The sequence below is a fragment of the Myotis brandtii genome, unplaced genomic scaffold (assembly GCF_000412655.1).
Source record: "Myotis brandtii unplaced genomic scaffold, ASM41265v1 scaffold555, whole genome shotgun sequence".
Taxonomy (NCBI): domain Eukaryota; kingdom Metazoa; phylum Chordata; class Mammalia; order Chiroptera; family Vespertilionidae; genus Myotis; species Myotis brandtii.
The window spans coordinates 91893-114550 of NW_005370065.1; the positions used below are offsets into that span (position 1 = coordinate 91893).

General features: G+C 47.4%; 1 protein-coding gene across 4 annotated transcripts in view; it reads right to left on the reverse strand.

Moving 5' to 3' along the window:
• Positions 1 to 6: 6 nt before the first annotated feature.
• The window catches only part of PEF1 (penta-EF-hand domain containing 1), a 24089-nt gene continuing 1437 nt past the window's right edge, over positions 7 to 22658 (reverse strand). Inside the window, exons 2-7 of one of the 4 annotated variants that reach the window (XM_005878325.1) lie at positions 16220 to 16331; positions 10260 to 10664; positions 6359 to 6635; positions 2993 to 3148; positions 2362 to 2505; positions 7 to 674 (exon numbers count right to left, since the gene is read on the reverse strand). In XM_005878325.1, coding sequence (XP_005878387.1) covers positions 445 to 674; positions 2362 to 2505; positions 2993 to 3148; positions 6359 to 6635; positions 10260 to 10613 — 1161 coding nt within the window. In that variant the 5' untranslated portion in view covers positions 10614 to 10664; positions 16220 to 16331 and the 3' untranslated portion in view covers positions 7 to 444. Of the gene's footprint in view, positions 675 to 2361; positions 2506 to 2992; positions 3149 to 6358; positions 6636 to 10259; positions 11528 to 16219; positions 16372 to 22658 lie in introns of those variants that run through there. The other 3 variants (XM_014549525.1, XM_014549524.1, XM_005878326.2) reach the window with 3 other exon arrangements.

Consider the following 22658-nt stretch of genomic DNA (forward strand, 5'->3'; position numbering starts at 1 on the left):
CAAGCCCCTGGTCCCTTGGGCACATCTTTTTCACGCTTGGTCAGATTCCACTTTGGAGAAACTGGCTTCATTTGATAGGACTGAGCGGGTTCGGGGACACAGGTGCTCATGGTGAAATGCTGATGAACACTTATGTCGGGGCACAGAAGGGAAAGATAGAGGCTGGAGCTCAGCCGATCACAATGACTGGCATCTCCGGCTCCTGCTGCAAGGCTGTGCCACTTACATGCTCAGGGCTGAAAGGATCTGTAACTTCCAGTCCTCTCCTACGTCAAGCCCAGGACCCCTCTCTTTGGTGGCTATGACACAGGGGTCCCGGCCCTCTCGGCGAACAGCGCTTGTATCAGGAGGAGCAGGAAAAGGAGAGCGGCCCACATGCTTCTCCCACTCCAAAGAGCCAGGAGAGGTGCCCCAGTGCACGCCACTCTCTACGGATGGGCTGGGTCAGAGCATCCGAGAAGCGGTCATGGTGACGAAGTCCTCGAAGCTGAGCCGAACGTTGCCCTGCATAGCTGTGTCCTTCTCCCGGAAGGCCTCGGTCAGCACCTGCAGCTGGGTGCACACCTGGATGAAGCGGTCTAGCTGCATGGCGGGGCTGGCGGAGCGCGGGCAGTAGCGGGAGACCAGGAGCTGGCTGAACTGGGGGCTCAAGTTGTAGCCCATTTGGGACAGAGCTGGAGAGGAGGGGCACACAGAGCAGACACAAAAACCCATCGTGAGCACTGCCATCGGCCAGCTCCACAGAGCACAGCACTTCAGGGGACTTTGAGGGATCAAGCACCGAAGGAGGAAGAGGACAGAAGTCCCAAGGGTCTGTCCAGGATGGCAGCAGCACAACAGGGGCTCTGCCTGGATGCTCCCTTCGCTGGAAGGCCTCGTCCCTTTCTCTTAATCTCCATTACGATCTGTCAGTCAGGGGCTCCTGGGGCCCCAGAATGACACCAGGCCACCCACGCTCAGCTCTGACTCGTCCGCATTACAGAAGGAAGTCTGAGCCCCTAGGACGACTTGACCGGCGCGGCCAGCAGAGGCAGCACAGCACAGGGGTCCCGAGGACCTGCTCGGGAGTCAAAACAGCCCCTCGGCAAGTTACTTAACCTTGCTAGTCCTCTGACTTACCATCTCCAAATGGGAACAATACTTACCTGTCAGTTTCAGTAAGGATGAAAGGAGATCATGTAAAGCACCTGGCACAGTGCCTGACACATAACAGACGCTCAGTAAGTGTTGTGACAAATAAGAACATCATCATCCAACCAGGCAAGGCTGTGGGCAGTCCCAAGGTCACAGCCTACGTGCCGCTGCCCATGTCCCTCCGCCTGGGAGGCTTCCTTCCTTCCTTCCTTCCTTCCTCTCTGCATAACCTACTGCCCCAGGCTAGTCTCACCTCTCCTTTGGCTATGTGGCCCGAGTATGCTGCCTACACCATGCCTCAGTTTTCTCATCCATAAAAGGATAATCAAAAGGGACCCTTCATCTAAGGGGTGGTGGTGGGGGGGGCGGGGAGAGAGAGAGATAATAAACAGTACCTAGCACATGAGGAGAATGAATAATGTAACATGTTGAAAGTACATATTACAGTGCTTAGCCAATATTCATTCAATAACTACTAGTTTGGCTGTGATAACATCAACCTTACCAATATTTACTCTGCAAAACAGTAGGTGATCAGTGCAGGCCATCTCCTCTCCCTTCTGCCAGGGTGCAGATATGGTGAGCACCTCCCCTCCCCACCACAGAACTCCTTAGTAGGACTGAAATCCACAGCCAGGGCAAGGGGCTGGGTTCTCTGGGGATCGCTTTCCCCCTCTCAGGTGGCAAAGCTGCCTGTCAGGTTCTCATCAGACCACTAACACCCTTCCTCTACAGCAGCGGCCGCCAACCTTTCAGACCTCACAGACCACCAGCTGGCGACCGCTGCTCTAGAGTCAGAACTGGAACCAGACCTGGAACTGTGGCCGCTGGTCATCTTACCCAACTGCAGCATTTAGAGTGGTCTGAGAAGCCATCTTTCCGAGGCCCCATTCTGCATACTAGAGACGAGAGCAGAGAGAGCCACACACACCACACATCCTGGTTTCACAGGACCCTGGGCTACTACATTTCCATCCCCAAGGCTCTGTAGGCCGGGCCTGTCTCACCTGGCACTGCCGGGAGTGCCATCATCCGGAGTCCAGCCCTGACCCCGGACCCAGCTGTTCCCGTGCCCTGGGTCTTGGCTCAAAGCCGCAGCCAGGCCACAGAAGGGGAGGAGTAAGTCTGTGCTGAGGGCTACATTTAGCAGGGCAGTGGACATTGGCAGTCAGAGGCTAGAGAAAAGGCCCTGCTCTGCTTAGGGAGTGAAGAGAACATGGCACTCACCTTGCTGCAGCTCTGTGTAGCTGATGGAGCCCGAGTGGTCTCGGTCGTACTGCTGGAAGAGGTTCTTCCAGTGCTGGATGAACTTCCACAGGGCTGAGAAGCCGTGGACGTCAATGCGGCCTGCCTTGGTCTTATCAAACATGTCTTGGGGAGACGGGGAAAGAGGGAAGGAAGGCTTCAGGGCTGAGGGCCAGGGGTCCTCAGGCAGCCCTTCTCCTCAGGCTGGATGGAGTAGGAGACTCCACAGAACCACAGGCCCAAGGCCCAGATGCCTCTACCCACGACTTACCTTCATCAGGTGCCACAGCAGCCCCCCACCCTGGCCACCCTTCCAGAACTGCATTCTCTCTGCAGGCTTGGCAGATGACCCCTCCCTGCCATCTCCTACCAGGCATGGATCCCATTCTGAAGAATGGGAAATGGAGTGAGCCTGTGACTCAGCAGGGCCTAGGACTCGAGAAAAGATCTCAGGGGAAGAGCTCTCAGTCTAGGAGATCGCTCCTTGAACCCAGTTTCCTGTCTGAAATCCCCCCTGGCTAAACGATTTTTCTGAGAATGGTCACCCACCCACTGTCAGACATCGGGTGGCTCTGCCCCGAGCCTGAGCCCACAGGGAAGGGCTGGTACTCACTTATCATCATGAGGCATGTCTCGTCATTGAACGCGGACCAGTTGGAGTTGACCAGGGCCTGCTTCAGCTCCTTGACAGAGATGTAGCCACTGTGATCGGAGTCCACTGACTGGAACCAGGAGTACGCCTCAGGATCCACATTGGGGGGGGCGCCACCTGCAGGAAGGGGTGCAATCCAGGGAGTCAAACGAAGGTCTCGAGGCCAATCCGCAGAAATGCGGGTGAGAGCCAGTCTAAGTGCCTCCCTGTCTAGGGGTTCTCTTATCCACAAAGATCTAAGGGGACCTACTCCTTCTCTTTTATGGCCCTGCTCACTCCACTGTGTACATGTTTTTAAACCACCTTCCTGGTTAGACTTGGAGCAACCTCTGGGCAGGAGCCTAACTCATCTGAATCCCCAGGGGCAGGCACAGAGGCAGGCACAGAAAGGTAAAGTGCTCAATTCATGCCGAGTTGGCCTCAGTGTAACAGCATTCCAGACCCAAAGGCCTTTCCAACCTCCTCACCTGAATTGCTTCTTCCTTCCTTCCGTCAACCCAAGACCCCTCAGAGTCTCAGGCCCCAGCCCCCATTTTATAGCCCCTGGTTATTTAAATTCTCTGTGTAGCAGTTTTCTTATCTGTAAAATGAGGCCACAGTAGCATTTACTTCATAAATTATGAAGATATAATTATATGAAAACCCTTAAATCAGCACCTGCTACAAGCTAAGCACTATGTGACTGCAGATTGTTAGTGTTGCTGTGTGTCTGCTGGGAGTATGTACCGTAAGTAGCTTTGTGTGTCTGTCAGTAGATGGAGGAAAGGATCACTCACTTGAAGAGACAAGTGGAGTGAGCTGGAGAGTAGGGGAAAGGATGATAGATGAAAGTGGAGAAGCACAGAAGACTATCTTAGGAAAGGCCAGAATGATACAGTACTGCTAAACCTAATGACTTAACTGGCCACAAAAAGGGCCCCTTTGCCCAGGCGGTATCAGAGACAGCCACGGGCCCTACTGGAGCACAGAAACCACCACCCAGTCCCAAAGATGAGGCCAGGTTTGCCTGACAGAGGGACTATCTAGCTTCCTTGAATGGGAAACTAGGCAGCCCCACCATCCTTCCTAAAACAGCAGCTTTGCCATGGGGAGTGAGGGCCACAGCCCCCAGAGGGACAGTCTCTGTAACAGGTGGTCCCTGCAGTTTGCATAGACGGGCCCGGGCTCTGAAAGCAAAGAGCTCTGACCGTTTTTTTGTTTTTGTTTTTTACTAGTGTGTGCGACTTCAGACTAATTGTTTCCTTTTTTCAGACCTACTTCCCGAGGTGGTTGTGATGGTAAAACCAGATAACAGCAAAAGAAAGATGTAGCAAAAGGCCTGGAATGTGTGCAGTCCCATTTCCACGGAGAAAGGAATACTCAGTAAACTGGATCTGAAAGGATGACAGAGCTGAAAAGACACAGAGGCACAGAGTACGTTCAGAGTACTCCGAGGGGTCCTGGGTTGATGGGAGGGAGAAGCAATTCAGGTGAGGAGGCTGGAAAGGCCCTTTGGGTTTGGAGTGCCATCCGGGTATTTCCAGTGGGTGGTGGGGCACCTTTACTGGCCAACCCTGTCTTACAGAGCAGTGGTGCTCCAACCTTAGATCCCGGACTCAGTGGGGCTGAGGTGGGGCTTCCGGTGGAGTCCCATTCTTTTTGCAGGTGATATATGGATCGCACTTTAGAGCACTGCTCCAGGAGCCACTAGCCGCACTGCAGAGGAGGCAATGGTGGGTGGCCAGATGGGTGAAGAGTTGCAGAGAGAGCAGCTAAGAGCCTAAGGCACATCTTTCCTTTCTTCTGCAGCCCCAGAGATTATCTCTGGTCTCAGGCCCTGGAGGGATAAGCCTCCAATATAAGGTTTCCCTACAATGACCTCATGTAGGCTCAGAGACAAGATTTTGAAAGGATGAGGAAATCCACCATGAAGCTGCTGAGCTAAAAGCAAATGGCCAGAAGCTCTGGGCTCTGCCAAGTTAAACGCCACAGCTCAGTGTTTAGAACCCCATGGTCTGAACATCGCCCTCAGAGGCTCCTGCCTGGGTACATCTGTTAAGATGCTGCAGCTTCCCAGCAATGCCATTCCCAGGAGGCCCTTCAGGTGCACCAGACGGGTTCCAGGCTGCCTTGCTGCTGGCTTGGTCTCCTGGGAACAGCATATGGTGAAGAGGCTATGAGTGTGGGAGGAAACCAGGGACTGGGAATTCACCTCCCCTGGCCCCTGAGACCACTCAGAAACCTTCACTGAGCCCAAAACCCTCACCCAAGATTCTCTGCCTCCACTGAATAGCCAAGGCCCCTTTCCCTCCCCATGTTGTCCGGTACCTCACCTCTAGTATCTCTGCTCTTTATCCTTCCCCTAACTCATCCCACCATCTGCCTGCCTCAGCATCTGTCAGTGGTAAGGCCCTTGCCATATCTGCTATCACATTAAATGCTGACACCTCTTTGCTAAGAATGTCTCCGTACAAGTTCTCTCAGAGAATATTGCTTATTAAGCCCTTCCCATATGCCAGACACTGTGCTCATGTTTACCTGCACATTCTTATTTTATCCTTATTAACAATGTTGTGAGGGACACTCGCCCATTTTACAGATGTCAACACTAACGCTTAAAGAGGTAAAATAATCTGGTCAGGTCAGTAGGTTGTCTGATCTCAAAAACCCAAGCGTTCAACAGCTACACTCCTTGCCTTTCTGCATATAGCAGTCAGTCTCCCACAGAAATGGGGCTTCTCCCCATGATAGGCTGTATTATCTCCAATTATTTGCTCACCTATGCCCTGCCCCCACCGCCTCCCCTGTAAGAACACTGTCCATCCTTGCCACTGCCTGGTGGCTTGCAGAGCCCCTCCATGAGGAGTATCCACTCCCATCTTATTGGTAAGAGGCTGGACCAGGGGGTGTGGTTTGGCCAAGAGAACGGGAGTGGGAGATATAAAGTACTTGAAAGCAGAGACTTTAAGAGGTAGTACGCATTCCTGCTGACTCTCCTGCTCTTTTTTATCTGCAACAAGAACAAGTCTCAAATAACGGCTGTTCCTCCAGCCTGGAGCCTGGAAAGAAAAGACACGTGGGGCAGAATCTCAGCAGCCAAACCTATAGCTGCTGACATGTAAGCAAGAGTAAATGAGTGTGAGCAAGCAACAGAAAGCAATGTTTGCTGTTGTAGCCAGAGTTGTTGTTCCACAGCAAAGCTGACTAAAACACTTCTATTCCGCTGATGCATGCTGAAGCTAGAAGCAAGATGCTGGGCTGCCTGCACATCCACAGGAAGGACAAGGATGGGCCCTAGGTAACTGAGAACAAGGTCAGAGGCATCTAGAGCCCCAAATCCCTACTTACCTGGAGGAGGTCCCTGTCCATAAGGCGCAGGAGGCGGGGCACCGTAGGGATTTGGAGGTGGCTGACCATAGGGGGTCCCTGAGGCTGCACCACCACAGGGTCCTCCTGGAGCTCCAGAGGGGAGGCCCCCAGGGTTGGGGTATCCATAAGGCCCTCCAGGGGCAGGAGCTCCTCCATAACCACCACCAGGGGGTACCCCGCTGCCATATTGCCCTCCACCAGGGTAGCAGCTACTCGGAAGGGCTCCAGGCGCTTGTTCTCCAGTTTCTGAGGAGGCCTGTAAGAAGAGCAAGGTACCAGTCTGAAAACCATTAACATAAGAAAAAAAAGTTCTAACAACAGTGTTGGGCATAAAGAAAATGATCAATAAATCATTATTAAATTATTATCATCATCAGAAAAGCCCTGTGCAGTAAACTCAGGCAGAGATATAAAGGAGAGTGACAAGTTCTGAAGGAGCTCACAGTTAACAGGAGAGGCATGGAAATCCTCTCCGTAACACCTAACACCTAATGAACCCACATAAGGAAATAGGTGTTTAAAATGGACGCATAAGTCATGTGCCATGGATCACAAATGAGATGGTGAAATCAAGGAGGGTTTCCCTAAGAAAGCAGCATTTGAGCTGAGACTTAAAAATGAAAATGATTCCCAAGAGAGTTGGAGAGGCATGGTCACCCAATTTACTAGTAACCTCTTCAGCCAAAACTGGGGAAGGGACTTGTTCATATCACACTACTAGAGGCCCGGTGCACAAAATTGTGCACAGGTAGGGTTCCCTAGGCCTGGCCGGTGATCAGGGCCAATCTGTAGGGCAACCAGCAGGGCGATGGGGCGGGGGGGGGAGGCCCGTTGGCACTGACCTTGGCCAGTCTGGCGCCGCCTGCTCACCAGCTCCACCCCCCACCACTGCCACAGGTCGCCTTCCTCTGCAGGATTACCAGCGGGGTGATGGGGGGGGGCCCCCACTGGCACCTGCCTTAGCTGGCCTGGGGCCTGCGGGCTGGGCAGCTCCTTCGTCGAGCGTCTGCCCCCTGGTGGTCAGCACGCATCATAGCAACTGATAGTTCCACCATTCAGTCGATTTGCATATTAGGCTTTTATTATATACGATGAGTTGAAGGTAGAGGCGGAGCTAGATCACTCCCCACCCACACCCAAACCCGAAGACTCCCACTGCTCCTGCTACAGCATTCTTTCCTTAAGCAATAGGGAACAAGATTCCAGGGTACGACAGAAAAGGGGGTGGGGACTGTGCAAAGTCTAGGCACACCCAAAGAACAGGCTGGACACCAAGCCAGGAAGTAGCTGCTCCACAATAAGCCCTGTGAACAAAGCCATAAACTGCATCTGGCATAGGGCACCCTCAGAAATGCCCTGAGGCCAACAAAGCAGGGGCTGCCAGACAGGTCTTCTGGCCTTCCCTATCACATTCTAGGGGCCCAGTGCAGCCTGGCAGCAACTGAACCCTTTCCTTTCCACCCTGCATTAAAGCCCTCATGTGTACAGTTTTCAAAGCACTTTCACATACACACAAATGCTCCTGGCAGAATCCTGTCAACAATCCTTGCCACGATCTGCACTGCGCGTTCAGGAGGGACTGCAGGAGGGCCAATGCACAATGAAGACACTTTTCAAGAAATAAGTTTTACGCATGGGGGCCAGGTGGAACTTCTTTTGGGAGAGGAACGACGAGTCCTAGTCTTGCCTGTTTTTATTCAGCTTGGTCATACAATTGCTTTTAGTAAAGCATGTAGGCAGAGCACATAGTAAGCAGGTAGTATCGAAGGTCGGTAGAGACCAGTAGACATTTACTCAAAGACTATCAGGTCAGGGAATGCTTCCAGACCCCGCAATCTCAGCAAGAGCAATCTGTGCTGGCATCAGCCCTGCTACGCCCAAGGATCATGGGCTTCCAAGTTCCTTGTTGCACTTTCATGCCAGTGCTGCTATGCGGTCGTCTCTGGCATCTCCCTTTGTTTTCTTAATAAACCTTGGAAAGTGTATGCCGTCTGTAGGGCTTAAGTCTTTTTGAGACTTTTCATTCACATTTGCAGCCTAAAAATAAACACACAAACCAAGAATAAGAAAGACAATAGTGGTTATGCTAAAAGGTACATGTAGGGAGATCCAATGAAAAGGATTGTATTTTTCCATGTCCATTTTAAATTGTTGCCAGGCATCTAAGAAACTAGTTTGTAAGTTTGCCGGGGATAATTGTGCAATTTGTTGTTGTAATTCTAAAATATCAAGGGTTGTGTTACCTTTACCCTAAGTACCAAGAAGGTGATTTTTTTACTGATTCCCAAGGGTGTAAGGTGCTGTTATAGGGAACGGGGGTCACACAAATCTGGGAAAAATTATGATGATACTGTAGGGACATTCTTTGCTCTTAGCTGTGGATTTTATCACTCATTCATAGAACTGTAGATTTTAGTGCCGATAATTCTATTTCAAATTGACTGTCAATTCTTTTTTGTATGGACAAGGTCTTGGTTACATTTTTCTTAACTTGTTGTTAATGAAAAGTTTGAACAGTTTGTACCATGGATGAAGCAGCAATTCCCACAGAAGTAAGTAAGTAATACTAGAGCAAAGAGTCCTGCAATTAACCTGCCAAGGAATTTTTTTTGTCATTTTAAGGTTTTTACTAGGTCATGTAACCGTTGATAGGTTTGATGAGATCCCCAAGGCTTGGTTAGGTTAGTAGGAACCCAAGCGAAAGCAGGTTGTCTTAATATCATGAGGGAATCCTTTTGATAGGTGGAATTAACACAATGGGATAGTGTGCAGCCTGTGCATGATACCTTATACCAGTGGTCGGCAAACTGCGGCTCGGCAAACCACAGCTCGCGAGCCACATGTGGCTCTTTGGCCCCTTCACTGTGGCTCTTCCACAAAATACCGACTTCTGCGCATGGGCCACGAAGTTTCAATCGCACTGTACATGCGCACCTGCACGTGGTATTTTGTGGAAGAGCCACACTGAAGGGGCCAAAGTGCCGCATGTGGCTCTCGAGCCACGGCTTGCCGACCGCGGCCTTATACAATTAACTTGCATTAAGGCACACCTGGATGGGGCCCGAGAGGAGTACAAGAAGATCAAATACACAAGTGATGGCAAATACTGTCTTATTTGGCGTTCCCCATAAGATGTAAGTATGAGTAGAGTTATTTAAGCTAGAGTGATAACTGTACCATTCTATAGGTGCAAGTGCAGCAGCTAATTTCCATTATGTGTTTTGTAGGGGCCAGTGATCATGTTGTAATTGAGATCCAACAAATCCTCCTCCATGCCACGAGGTGGAGTGATTAGATTCAACATACAGGTAGGACACAGTCCCTTTCCATTTTAAGGTGTGATTGCTACTATTTGCAGACCCATGGGGACACCAATTCACAAAGGAAAAACTATTATTAAGATTGCTGTTGGTGGGGTAGGCACTATAACAGTCCTGCCAATTAATTTCTTCCCCTGTGGGGTACCATTTATAAAAATTTTTACATAATGGCTTAGCGGGGGGATATCTTAGTAATGTTACATTTTCTGTACCTCTTCTGGGGCAACCAGGGATAGTAGATGTATGTGGGCTTTTGCCCCCCCCTCCCCCACTTCCTTTGGTGTTCATGCTAACCAAAGACCTCTCTTTAATTCTACACACAAAGGTGCAGTAGTTTGATTCTTTGTCATACAAAAGGGAAGCTGTGTGGTGACACCCTTATAATTATAGTTTGCCCAGATACTTCCTTGTCCTATCTGTGGTCCCCTGGGATGAACAAGGTGCTTGATATTATTGGTGACTATACTAGGCGGGAGATCAGCCCAAGTAAGGGGTCTCATCCATGGAGGGTCAGGAACATAAGTCTAATACAATTCCCCATGTACCCCTAGTAGTATTACCGCACAACTGATGACTGCTAGCGTGGCAAGGAAAACATTCTCAGGTGTTCTCGGGATTCTTGTATCTTCACAAACTTGCTCAGCTTTCTGAATTGTCTTCTTCACCATCCCCCATGTCATTTCCAAACTGTTTCTTGTCTGCTTCGTTCGCCTCGTATTCCTTAGCCTCTGCACGAGGCTTGGGGTTAGTACTACCTTGGGGTAGGGTGTTTGATTGTCTGCGGCCACAGGTACAGATTGAGGTGGTACAGGTTGAGGTGGTACAGGTTGAGGAGGTACAGGTTGAGGAGGTACAGGTTGAGGTTCCGGGTGCAAGGTCTTCAATATTTTGGTCAGTTCCTCCCGTGGATCCATGTTGAAGTTTGATGTTCCTTGCAGGAATCCACACAGGCTTGGAGGAGTTTCCTGGAAATACACAAGCATATTCTCGACCAAATGTTAATAAAGGGTCGGGACCCTTCCATAAATCAGACTCAGGATCCTTCCACCTGACCAAGCCTTTTTCCTTTGGCTCATCACACCAGTGTTGCTTCATTGGAGTCTTACCATCAACATTACAAGTGAAAAAATTTAAGGTAATTAAGGTTTGGTGTAGTCTACCTACAGGAGATTTCTCTAGTATTTCCCCTTTTTGTTTTTCAAGTTGGGATTTTAGCCACTGATGTTGGTGTTCTATAATTGCCTGTTCTTGGGAGTTGTATGGTATTTCTGTAATGCGTTGAATTTTTCATTTTGTATAAAATTGCAAGAAATGACAGCTCGTGTATGCAGGTCCATTGTCAGTTTTAATAATTTTTGGAATTCCCATGACAGCAAAAGAAGTTAGGCAATGATTAATGATTTGTTTTGCCATTTTCCCTGTAGATGTGGTGGCCCAAAGGACCTTTGAAAAGGTTTCTATAGAGACATGCAATGCCCCAAGACATCCAAAAGGAGTATAATGCATTACATTCATGTGCCAGATATGTTCCCTTTTCAATTCTTGAGGGTTAATTTCTGTATTGGGCCCTTGAGGCAGATGTAACATACAAGTGGGACATTCCTTGATAATTTGTTTATCCTGCTGTCGAGTGATTGAGAATTATTTAGATAATATTTTGGCAGGCTGATGTAAAAGCTGATGAGATTTTGTGGCTTGCTGTAATGAAATGACTAACTGATTGGCATATGCATTTTCTTTTGTTAATTGACCAGGCAGGGTGATATGAGCCCTGATATAACGTTTAATAAGAGGGCAATATGCAAATTGACCCTAACGGCAGAACGACCGGTCACTGTGATGTGCACTGACCACCAGGGGGCAGATGCTCAACACAGGAGCTGCCCCCTGGTGGTCAGTGCACTCCCACAGGGGGAGTGCTGCTCAGGCAGAAGCCAGCTCATGATTGGCCAGTGCAGCATCTCCTGCCTCCTCAGCAGCCCTAAGGATGTCCAACTAACGGCTTAGGCCCGCTCCCTAAGCCGTTAGTCAGACATCCCCCAAGGGCTCCTGGGCTGCCAGAGGGATGTCTGACTGCCAGCTTAGGCCCAATCCCCCAGGGAGCAGGCCTAAGCCAGCAGGTGGACATCCCCCGAAGGGTCGTGAACTGCAAGAGGGCGCAGGCAGGACTAAGGGACCCGCTCTCCCCCAAGTGCACAAATTTTCATGCACCAGGCCTCTAGTGAGTAATATAAAAGGGATATTGTCTTTGCTGTACAATTTGCTGTACTGTTTAAATAGTATAGACTTTAATCGAGTATTTTCAATTTTGTTTACCAGGCCAACAGCATAGGCAGAATTAGAAATATTGAGAGGCTTCTGGAAATTTTGCAATGCAGCCTTGATAGCCTTTAATTCAATTCTTTGTACAGAAGTGTGACTAGTGTGGATGACTTGGTCTGACTTTTTTGTATGATAAGCAGCTTTACCATTAGAGGAACCATCAGTAAAAATAGTTAATGCTTCAGGAATAGGTTCCTGTCTAGTATTTTTTGGTATAATAATAGGGATGTAATATAAAAATTGTAGTAATTTGTCTTTCAGTAGATGACAACTAAGTTCCCCCAAATATTCACTTATTCCAATTTGCCAATTTAAATCAGTCTGAAATAAGGTTTCTAACTGCTTCCCAGTAAGGGGAGGATAAATGTACTGGGGCTTTTCTTCTTTAAGCTGCCTGCAGTGCTTTTTGAGTTGAGGTCTTAATTGAGCCATGAGTTCTATATATGTAACCACAGTTTTAGAGGTTTGATGCCCTAGGTCTGTGGTCGGCAAACCACGGCTCACGAGGCACATGCGGCTCTTTGGCCCCTTCAGTGTGCCTCTTCCAAAAAATACCACATACAGTGTGATTGAAACTTCGTGGCCCATGCGCAGAAGTCGGTATTTTGTGGAAGAGCCGGTAATTTGTGGAAGAGCCACACTGAAGGGGCCAAAGAGCCACATGTGGCTCGCGAGCCGCGGTTTGCCGAGCCGCAGTTTGCCGACCACTGCCCTAGGTGAATTTACTTAATAATAGCAGGAGAGTCTTTATTTTGGAAGATGACCCAAGTGGGACTGTTTATAGTAGGATTAATCTGTCCTAACACAGGCAACTTAGGCTGTACCTGTGCTCCTTGGGCTGAGGATATTGCCTGTTTAATTTTTAGTAACTACTCCCTAGCTTTATCTGTCAACATTTGAAGCGAGGAAAGATCACAGTCACCCCTAAGTATATTGAGTAAATTTGTCATTGTTTCTGTAGAGATTTTTAGATAAGGTCTTAACCAATTAATGTCCCCTAATAATTTCTGAAAGTCATTCAGGGTTTTAAGGCAATTTTTTTGTATTTCTACCTTTTGAGGCTTAACACATTGGTTTTTAATTATGGTTCCTAAGTATTTGAAGGGCGTTTCTCTTTGTACCTTTTCTGGAGCAATTTTTAAGCCCTATTTAGAGAATCTTTTTCTTTAATTCAGTGGTCGCCAACCTTTCGGACCTCACGAACCACCGGTTGGTGACTGCTGCTTTAATTGGGTAAACATTGCTAAGTCTGCTTTTCCTGTGGGCTTGCCAAGAGCAAGTCGTCCATGTAATGGATAATGTAATGCTGGGGATATTTGCCTTTTAATGGTTGAATAGCTTGAGCAACTATTTTTGACACAAAGTGGGGCTATTGGCCATGCCTTGAGACAAAACTTTCCATTGATATTTTTTCATAGGCTTTACATTGTTAATGCATGGTACTGAAAAGGCATATTTTTGTTTATCTTGAGGTGCCAAGGGAATGGTGAAAAAATAATTCTTGAGATTACTACTATATAAGAGACCAATTTAGAGGTATTTGTGAAGGCGCTGGGAGTCCAGGCTGTAAAGCTCCTGTGGTGTGTATAGTAGTGTTAACTGCTTTAAGAACATGGAACAACCGCCACTTTCCCGTCGCCTTCTTAGATATTGTCACTATAGGAGTATTCCAAGGACTATTGGTAGGCTCTATGTGGCCAGCCTTCAGTTGTTCCTGTATTAATTCATGAACACACCCTGGTTTTTTCTTGGTTAACGGCCATTGATCTATTCATATAGGTTTATTATCTTTTCATTATATAGGATTAGCATGAGGGTGAGGAGATTGATTAATGGCCATTCCTAAAAAGGTTGATATTCTACTTCTTGTCTTCCTGGGTTCCCTTTGGCTTGAATGGGTTTTCTAATCCCCTGATTATTTTTCCCTAAACCTTGACCAGCTTGATATTCCATCTGAGTTATTAACTGCTATCCCTTGCCGGTAACAATACACGCTTATAAACCCTCCAAAACATCTGGCCCCATAAGTTGACTGAAATTCCAGAGACTATATAGGGCTGAAACCATTCTGTTTATCCTTTCTTATTTTGCCATTTTAACACTGCAGTACTACGTTGAGTATTATCAGGAATTATGACCCCTGTAATAGACCCCATAGTTTCTACTATAGACCAATTTGGAAGCCAGAATTCTTTACTAATAACACTGACATTAGCTTCAGTGTCTACTAAACCCTTAGTTTTTCCTTTATTTTTAAGTTAATTATAGGATGGGTTTTACTAATTACATGTATTTAATAGATATTTGAGCTTCCAAATTTTGTGTTCCTCTTTTTCTATTTATAGCTTTACCTTGCTGAATACAAGGTATGAGTAGGAGCTTAGCAATTCTTTGTCCTGGGGTAACTTGCATAATCTGTTTGCATTCTAGTATTACCTTGATTTTTCCCTTATAATATGAATTTATGACTCCAGGCAAAACAGTCCTTTCAGTGTTTCCATTTCTTCCTAAGACTAGTCCTAACGTACCTGGTGGTAAAGGCCCCCAATTCCCATAGGAACAGCTTGCCGAGCTATGTCAGGGATCCGAGTGACTGCTACTGTATTGGTGAGATTAAGGTCTGCATTCCCTGGAGTGGCTTGGATGAGGGAATTCACTGTGGGCCTTGCAGGGCGTAAGCCACCTGTTGTTGACGGGGCTGGGGAAAGCCCCTTTGGCCATTTCCCTGAGCTGGCCACGCCCTATGCCCTGATTTAAGGGCTGCCCATTTCTATGAAAATCAGATCTACATTGATTAGCCCAGTGATTTTCTTTCTGACATTAGGACACAAGGAGGTGCAGCTGCCTTGTTCCAAGCGGGAGGTGGAATGCTCACGCCTTTCCTCTGTTGTCTGCCACCCTGAGTCCTTTCTGGCTGCCTACGTTCCTTTTGGAAGTGTCCTGGCTTCCCACGATTAAAACATTTTTTACTCCCCACTGTTACAGCGGCAGCTAGTAAGTTTGCATGAAAAGTGCTTGATTCTACATCCTGACATGCTTGAATCATTTCTGTAATGGTACCACTTTTTCTTAGAGGTGTCAGACATTTTTTACAATCAGCATTGGCATTTTCATATGCTAATTGCCGAATCAAGATGTCTCTTGCTATTACATGCTGTATTTGCCGTCTCACTACTCGAGTAAGGCGAGCCACAAAATCAGAAAATGATTCCGTAGGTCCCTGCATACACTTAATAAAAGCTCCCTCAGGATCCCCTTTAGCTGGTAAAGCCCACCAGGCCTTTCTTCCACAAAGTTTAATCTGCTCATAAGCTTGTTGCACATACCCTCGCTGATTTTGCAAGTCACTGTATTGTCCTGGTCCTGCTAACATTTCAAAAGTTATTTGGACATTCTGCCCTCGATTGGTACGAGCCTGCTCTTGACATCTCTCTAAAAATTCTCCCTTCCATAGCAAGTAGTCCCCTCCATCTTGGGCTGCATGAGCCAAAGCGTACCAATCGAAAGGAGGCAGGAATGCATCAGGAATGTTAGTCATGATTTCTCCAGTAAAGGGAGCTGTAGGACCATTTTGTACTATGCTTTCAAGCAAAGCCTTTATCATTTTAAAGTCAAATTTGTCATGCTGTCTTAGTATTTAATTTGAATTATGTGGGTTAGCTACCTCTATAACAGGAAAAGCAAGTCTCTCCTCCACTGTCATGTCCCTTAATCCCTCCCGGATAGCTTTTTGAACAGCTGATTCTATTAGCGGTGAATCAATATTTCAGGATCAGGACACAGAGGTGGAGGAGAACATGAAAGCCATTCCTCCAATTTTTCTTTCTGCTCCTCTGTAGGAGCGGAGGGTGTAAGGGGAGAGGTCCAGCCTCCTTTGCCTCTCTAAAAGGTTCCAGCAAGTGCAATACCATGCTCCACAAGGAGAAACAATTTGGGGGCAAGTTTTTCCCCTGCTGATGAGCTCCCTTCAAGTTCTGTCCTACTCTTTCCCAACACTCTACATCTAACATGCCCTCATCAGGAAACCGGGGATTATGTTCTATGATGATATGCAAAAACTAAGACAGTACCTTCTGACACCTTAATTCCCTTTTCCTTGAGCATGCAAGCCAACAGTCTACAATAATGTTTTTCCCCTTTACTCGAATTCTGCCCCATAATGGCCTGGCTAATTTCAGAAAAGTCCCCATTCACTTACGGTTGCGACTCCACAGCTGGCACAGGCTTGTGCGTTCAGTGAACTTCCACTTCACTTCGTCCCCCTCAGGCGAACCTTCTCAAGTACCTGTTCAGGCGCCACTTGCCATGACCTGCACAGTGGGTTTAGGAGGGACTGCAGGAGGGCCAATGCACAATGTAGACACTATTCAAGAAATAAGTTTTACGCATGGGGGCCAGGTGGAACTTCTTTTGGGAGAGGAACGACGAGTCCTAGTCTTGCCTGTTTTTATTCAGCTTGGTCATACAATTGCTTTTAGTAAAGCATGTAGGCAGAGCACATAGTAAGCAGGTAGTATCGAAGGTCGGTAGAGACCAGTAGACATTTACTCAAAGACTATCAGGTCAGGGAATGCTTCCAGACCCCGCAATCTCAGCAAGAGCAATCTGTGCTGGCATCAGCCCTGCTACGCCCAAGGATCATGGGCTTCCAAGTTCCTTGTTGCACTTTCATGCCAGTGCTGCTATGCGGTGGTCTTCGGCAAATCCTCTAACAGAAAGAAGGAAGAAACTAGTAGGTTCATTTTTAGATGAAGAAACTCAGGTGCACAACTGTTGAAAGACTTCATTTAGCAAGCATTTACAGGGTGATGACATTATGCTAGGCCTGGGGGCACAAAACTATATAGGGTCTGTCCTCAGGGAGCCCACAGATAATTATGATAGTCTGATCAATACCACCAGAAAAATCTACTTAAACGCTACCAAGGAGGCATGAGCTGAGGAATTCCGTTCTGTTTGTCAAATGATAAATGGGCAATCAGATGAAAAACTCATGAAGTGGGTCAAGGAAGGCTTCCTGGAGGAGGCAGGTGTAACATTGAAGCTGGCAGTGAAGGATGCATAGGCCTTCTCCAAAAGGAAGGCAGAAAAGGACATTCCAGACAGAAGGGAGAAGAGAGACAAAGGCACAGGTACAGATCTAGGAGCAAGCATGGAGTGGTCACGGAATAGGCGAAAAAGCAGGGGGCAGAGGCAAGAACTGAGCGGTAGGCTCTTTATACACCTCTCCTGCAGCACTTCAGTTAGCTGGTGAGTTATTGGTATCTTAAGAGTAGTTTCTGTTTCTGTCTCCTCCATGCAACAGTGAGCTCCCCAGGGGCAGACAGTGGGACTCATTCATCACGGTACCTCAGGATCCAGCACAGTGCCTGGCACCTGCAAGCCTCCATAAAAATCTGAACAAGTGACTACCACTCTGAAGAGTTTGGGCTTTATGCTGGAGGAAACAGAGCACCATAGAAGGGTTTCCAGTGGGAAGGAACAAGATCGGAGCCTGTTTAGAGAATTAACCAGCGGCGGTGTGGAGGATGAGCTAGCGGGGAGGGCAGTAGCTACGAGAGGGGGAGGCGGTAGGCTAAGCCCCAGGCTGGCAGGGCTTGAGCCAGATAGCAGGCTTGGAGACTGAGAGCACAGGATGAATTCTGAAGCTGTTTCAGAGACAGACTAGACATGACTTGGCAACTAATTAGGTTAGGGAAGAGCTGGAGGGAGGAGGGAGGAAAGGAGAATGCTTGGAATGACAGATTTCTAGCTGCACAAAAATATGAAGTGGAGCCACCGACTGAGGCAGAATCCAGGCTGGAAAAGAGGTTCCCAGGGTCATCAAGTTGTCAGTAAAGGTCTGAATCAGAAATGAAAACCAGAATCCCTGACTCCAGGTTCTTTTATTCTTTTATACTACTCCATGCCATCAACCTTTTTAAGAGTTTTCCCAAGAGCATTTCATGCTGATAAACACAAGATCGTGAAGTGGGGGGAGGGGGGAGACGGACGGGACGGGACAGGAGACAGTTCAGTAACCATGGTTTCCAAAGCATCACAGAAATGGGTGGAAGAGGGGCAATTAACATTTTATTGAGGCTCTGCTAAATGCTTCCAGTTCAATTGGCTCTCACTGATCCTCAGTCCTGTAAGAGTAGTTTTATTCCCTAAGAAAGCAGCATTATCTCCATTTTACAGATGAGAAAATTAAGGTGCAGAGAGTTTAATATTGTGCCTGTGATGATGCAGCTAAAACAGGTGAACTGGGATTCTAATCAGGATCTGCATGACTCCACTACACTACTCTCTTCAATAAATGTGTGGGCATCTACCATGTGCCGACACCAGGGATTGTCCTAAATGCATCTGTCAAATATGATGGATTTCTACTGTAGAAGGGGGTGTAGGGGGAAGGGTTGGATTAGTGCTCTTTCAGAGGTTTCAAGCGCAGGAATCAGGGAGATGCAGAAGAATCTTATTCTTTTTGCACCCCAGTTCCTAGACCTAATTTGAGAGCCACCGTATTGTAAGAAATCCCAAAGACCCTACAGTCCAACCTTTCAGTCAATCTTGGAATCTTGGAATCTGTCTGTATTCCTGCAAGTGATGGGAGCTCACACCCCAAATAATCCACTCAGAAAGTCCTCTATTTTCTTTTGGCTCTGAAGGCTCATGCTTCTACATCCAAGACTCTTGTGAAGCTTGGAAGGGTCAAAGGTTGACCCATGCTGAGTCCTGATGGGGAAGAGAGTAGGCTGCATTGCCAAGGCAAGTCTGTTCTCCAGAGCTACCCCTCAAGTGCCTGCTGGAGGAGGCTAGAGCCTATTCTAAGGGGTTAAACCAAGTATGTCAAACTCAAAGGCTAATATGGACCAAATAAACAAGGCTTAAGTTTATGTGGGCCACAAAAAAAAGCTTCAATTTTCATAGAAACGTAGGTTTATTTCGATAGAGATATGCTGTATACAAAAGGCTGAAATAAGTGAGTAATCATTAACATAAAATAATAGAATATTTTAATAAAAATTAATATTTTTTCTTGAACATTAACTTACCAGACACTGAATAACTGCACAAATTAATAAGCAAATAAACCTATTTTTCTTGTTCTCCAGAAGCAAAATATTTCCTGTTGCACACACCAAACAACTCAGTACAAGACTAATGACATGTCAATCTTCTGCTAAAATATTCACTGCTAGTATCAGTGGAGAGAAATGGTGCGCCTGCGCGTAAGGGAAATGAATGCAACACAATTATAGTAATCTGTCATTAGCGAATGTTGTAGTCCGTTATTAATAATTATGTATAACAGGATATTGTAAAAATTAAGTTACAAAACTTTTATTAAAATGTTTCTTACATACCATTATATTGGCTGGGCCACAACAATATTTGTTGTGGGCTGCATGCGGCCCGCGGGCAAAGAGTTTGACATGCTTGGGTTAAACAATCGTGAGACAGGAGTGGCTCGGACATTCACCAGCAGAACCTCCTAAAATATTTAAAGTCCAGAAATCTGCAGCCAATAAACAGTGAGCCAGGAAGTGTCCCAAGATTTCAATTACCATGTCTGAGCTGACACTCCAAAGGTTCCACCTTTCCCTCCAGCTTCATTTCACCTGAGCTGCAGAACCAGGTATCCAACACCCTCCTGCACCTTCCCTCCAAATCTATTCCTCTGTGTTCCCATCTCAGTGAGTGGGAGACCCTAGTGCCTTCCTGGGCACCTCCTCTTTCCTCCCCTCCGACACCAAGTTTCCTCAACTCTACCTTCCAAATGCTTCTCAAACCATTTTCACCAGGCCACTGTTTTCTCTGACCCAGATTAGTTCAACAGCTTTGAAACTGGTCTCCCTGCCTCCAGTCCCTCCTGCTTCAACCCATTCCCACAGTGCTCCATGGTAACAGCTCCAAAGCACAAATGGGAGAAAACTCGTCAGCAGTTCCCTCACTTCTCTTAGGACCAAGTCCACACTCCTCAAAAGGTATCTGATCCTTGTTTACCTTTCTCCTTTCATTTCTTACCCATTTCTCCCTCTTCACAGCACATGGACTAATCTCCTTAAATTCCTCCAAAATACTGGGCTCTCACTTGCTTCCTGGCCTTGGAGCATATATTCCCTCTACTGGAATACCATGCTTTTCTTCACCCAGCTAACTCCTACTGGAGATTCAATGTGGGGCTTAAATGCCACCTCCTTTAGGAAACCGTTCTTCCTGGAGACTGAGTTTAGGTATCCCAGCTGTGCTGTCCTAGCACCTTACACTTACTCCCATTTAATACTTAGTACACTGTCTGTACCATTGGTATGTCTGTATCCCTTTTCCACGGGGAGTAATTACTATACCAAAACACCGTATCAGGCACTTTACATGGATTAGCTCATTGCAACCCCCTTTTAAAGAAGGGGAACCAAGCCTCAGACTTTTCCAAGAACTTTCTGCAAGCAACAGGCAGAGCAAGGATTTGAAGCCAAATCTCTCTGGCCTCAGAGACCAAGCTCTAAGCATTGAAACCCATCAGGCTGGCTCCTCCACAGGACCAAAGGGTACTTGAGTTTTACTACTCGAACACATAGTCATGCTTGAGGACCCTGGGCTAGAGGAAGTGGAAAATTAGTTTTGACTCCTAATAATAAGCTGGAATCCTCCAGGGCTATGTACCGGGTGGAGGGGAAGTGGCACTATGCTTTTGGATGCTTTAAAACAACCCATTTCCTTTCCTGGGACACCATGGACCAGGAGCTGAAGAGGTAGACAAGGGTATGATGGGGAAACAAAAGCACTTCTTCTTCTATTCCAGACATGCTTCTCTGTCCTCCTTTTCAATATTTCACTGAGCATAGGCCCAGGCAGCATGACATAACAACAACTGCAGCAGCAAGAACTATGCCACCATGCGCTGGCACACACTACGTGTTAGCAATGTGCCAAGCTTCCTGTAGGTTTTATCATACTTCATCCTCATTTCAGTCCTATGAAGTATTAGTCCTCTCTTTTTACAAGTAGGAAACGGAGGCTCCAAGCCCTTAGATAAATTTGTCCAAGGGCATATAACTATTAAGTAGTAGAATTAGAATTCTAGCCTCGTTCTGTCCAACCTGGAAGTTCAGGCTCTTAAATTCTATGTCACTTCCTCTAGGACGCATACAAATTACCTCCAAAAGCTTATTAAAACGCAAGGCACTTCCTAGTTGCACAACAGGTCTATGGCGGAACCCCAAAGTGCTTTTTTTAACAAGCTCCCAGGTGATTCGGATGCAGACCATCCACTGAAAAACAATGCACGGTGACAATGTTTACCCAAACCAGGTTTCTCAGAATACTAGTATTAAAAAAAAAAAAAGACCTCACATTAAAAAAGGGGGGGGGGGTCCCCATGGTTAAGTAAACTTAAGAAATACTGAGATGCCCTGTGGTGAAACTGTTCAGCTCTATTTAACAGAGTATTCTGTGAACTTATTTAACCGCAGAATCTTCCTCCATTAGCAATGCCTATTAACATTTCACAAGACTCAGAAAATAGAATGGAGCTTGGGAAACACTGCTAGGTTATAGTACTTCCTCCTAATTGTGGCCCATGCTGTCCTCTCTCTTTCCTACCTCGGCTAAGTATCCAATGAAAGGAGTTTAAGTTCTAGCCCTGGCCTCATCCCCTCGCTTGCTTGCTATGTATGACCTTGGACAAGCCGCTTAACCTCTTTGGGCTGGTTCCTCAGCTATAAACTGGGGATGAGACTCCCTGCTAGTATGCCTCCCAGGTCGTCATGATTGAGAGAACGGAGATCCAAATACCGTGTGCAAAAACTGCACGGGCTGCACTCCCTCGGAGGGTTCTTGTCCCATCTTTTGGCACGTTAACTGGACCCCACTGAGCACTCTGTAATACCCCGTATGACCTAGTTTAACCATTTTTTTTCCTGCATGGGTTTTATCTCCTAAATGAGTGTGATCTTGGGTAACTCAGGAGCCCTCTCCGGGCTGTTTTCTCCTTTTAAAATGAAGGGACTATTTTGAGGGCCCTCCCAGCACTGGCCTTCGAGGAGTCTAGTAAAAATCAAAACACGAAAAGGTAACACCCGTTACACTCTTGGTGGTGCCAAATGGCTTACAATCATCCCTTCGTTCCTCTTCAGAATGGCTCTACCAGTATCGGGTAGAGCCTGTTGCTTGGCCCTATTTTACCGAGTAGGAAGCTTCGGCTCCGGCAGGCACAACACCGCGCTCGGGGGAACCTTCCTGCCTCCCAACCGTACTTCCTCTCTCAGCCCTTCTCCCAGCCAACAAAGGGCTGCGGCCACAGCATCGCCTGGCTGGGTGCTCGTGGCTGATCAAGAAGGGTTGGCAGGCGGAGAAGCAGCATTTGCTGACAGCTCCAGGGTCTGCTGCCTCACTGCCTGGCGACTTCGGGGAAGTGTGTGTCTTCTCTGCGTTTCATTTTCCTGGGTCTGAAACGGAGGCGTTGGACCAAGTGCCAAGCAGTCAAACAAGCTCACGTGTGGAGTCAACCAAAACCAAAGATTCTCCTGATTATTCGGATGCAATACGTCCGGGGTGTGCTTTTATCCGACGCCCCAAATGATACCGACGACGGACCAGTGCTCTAAACGCGGTGCTGGCGCCCACGACCCCGCCCGGCACCCTGCGGGAGC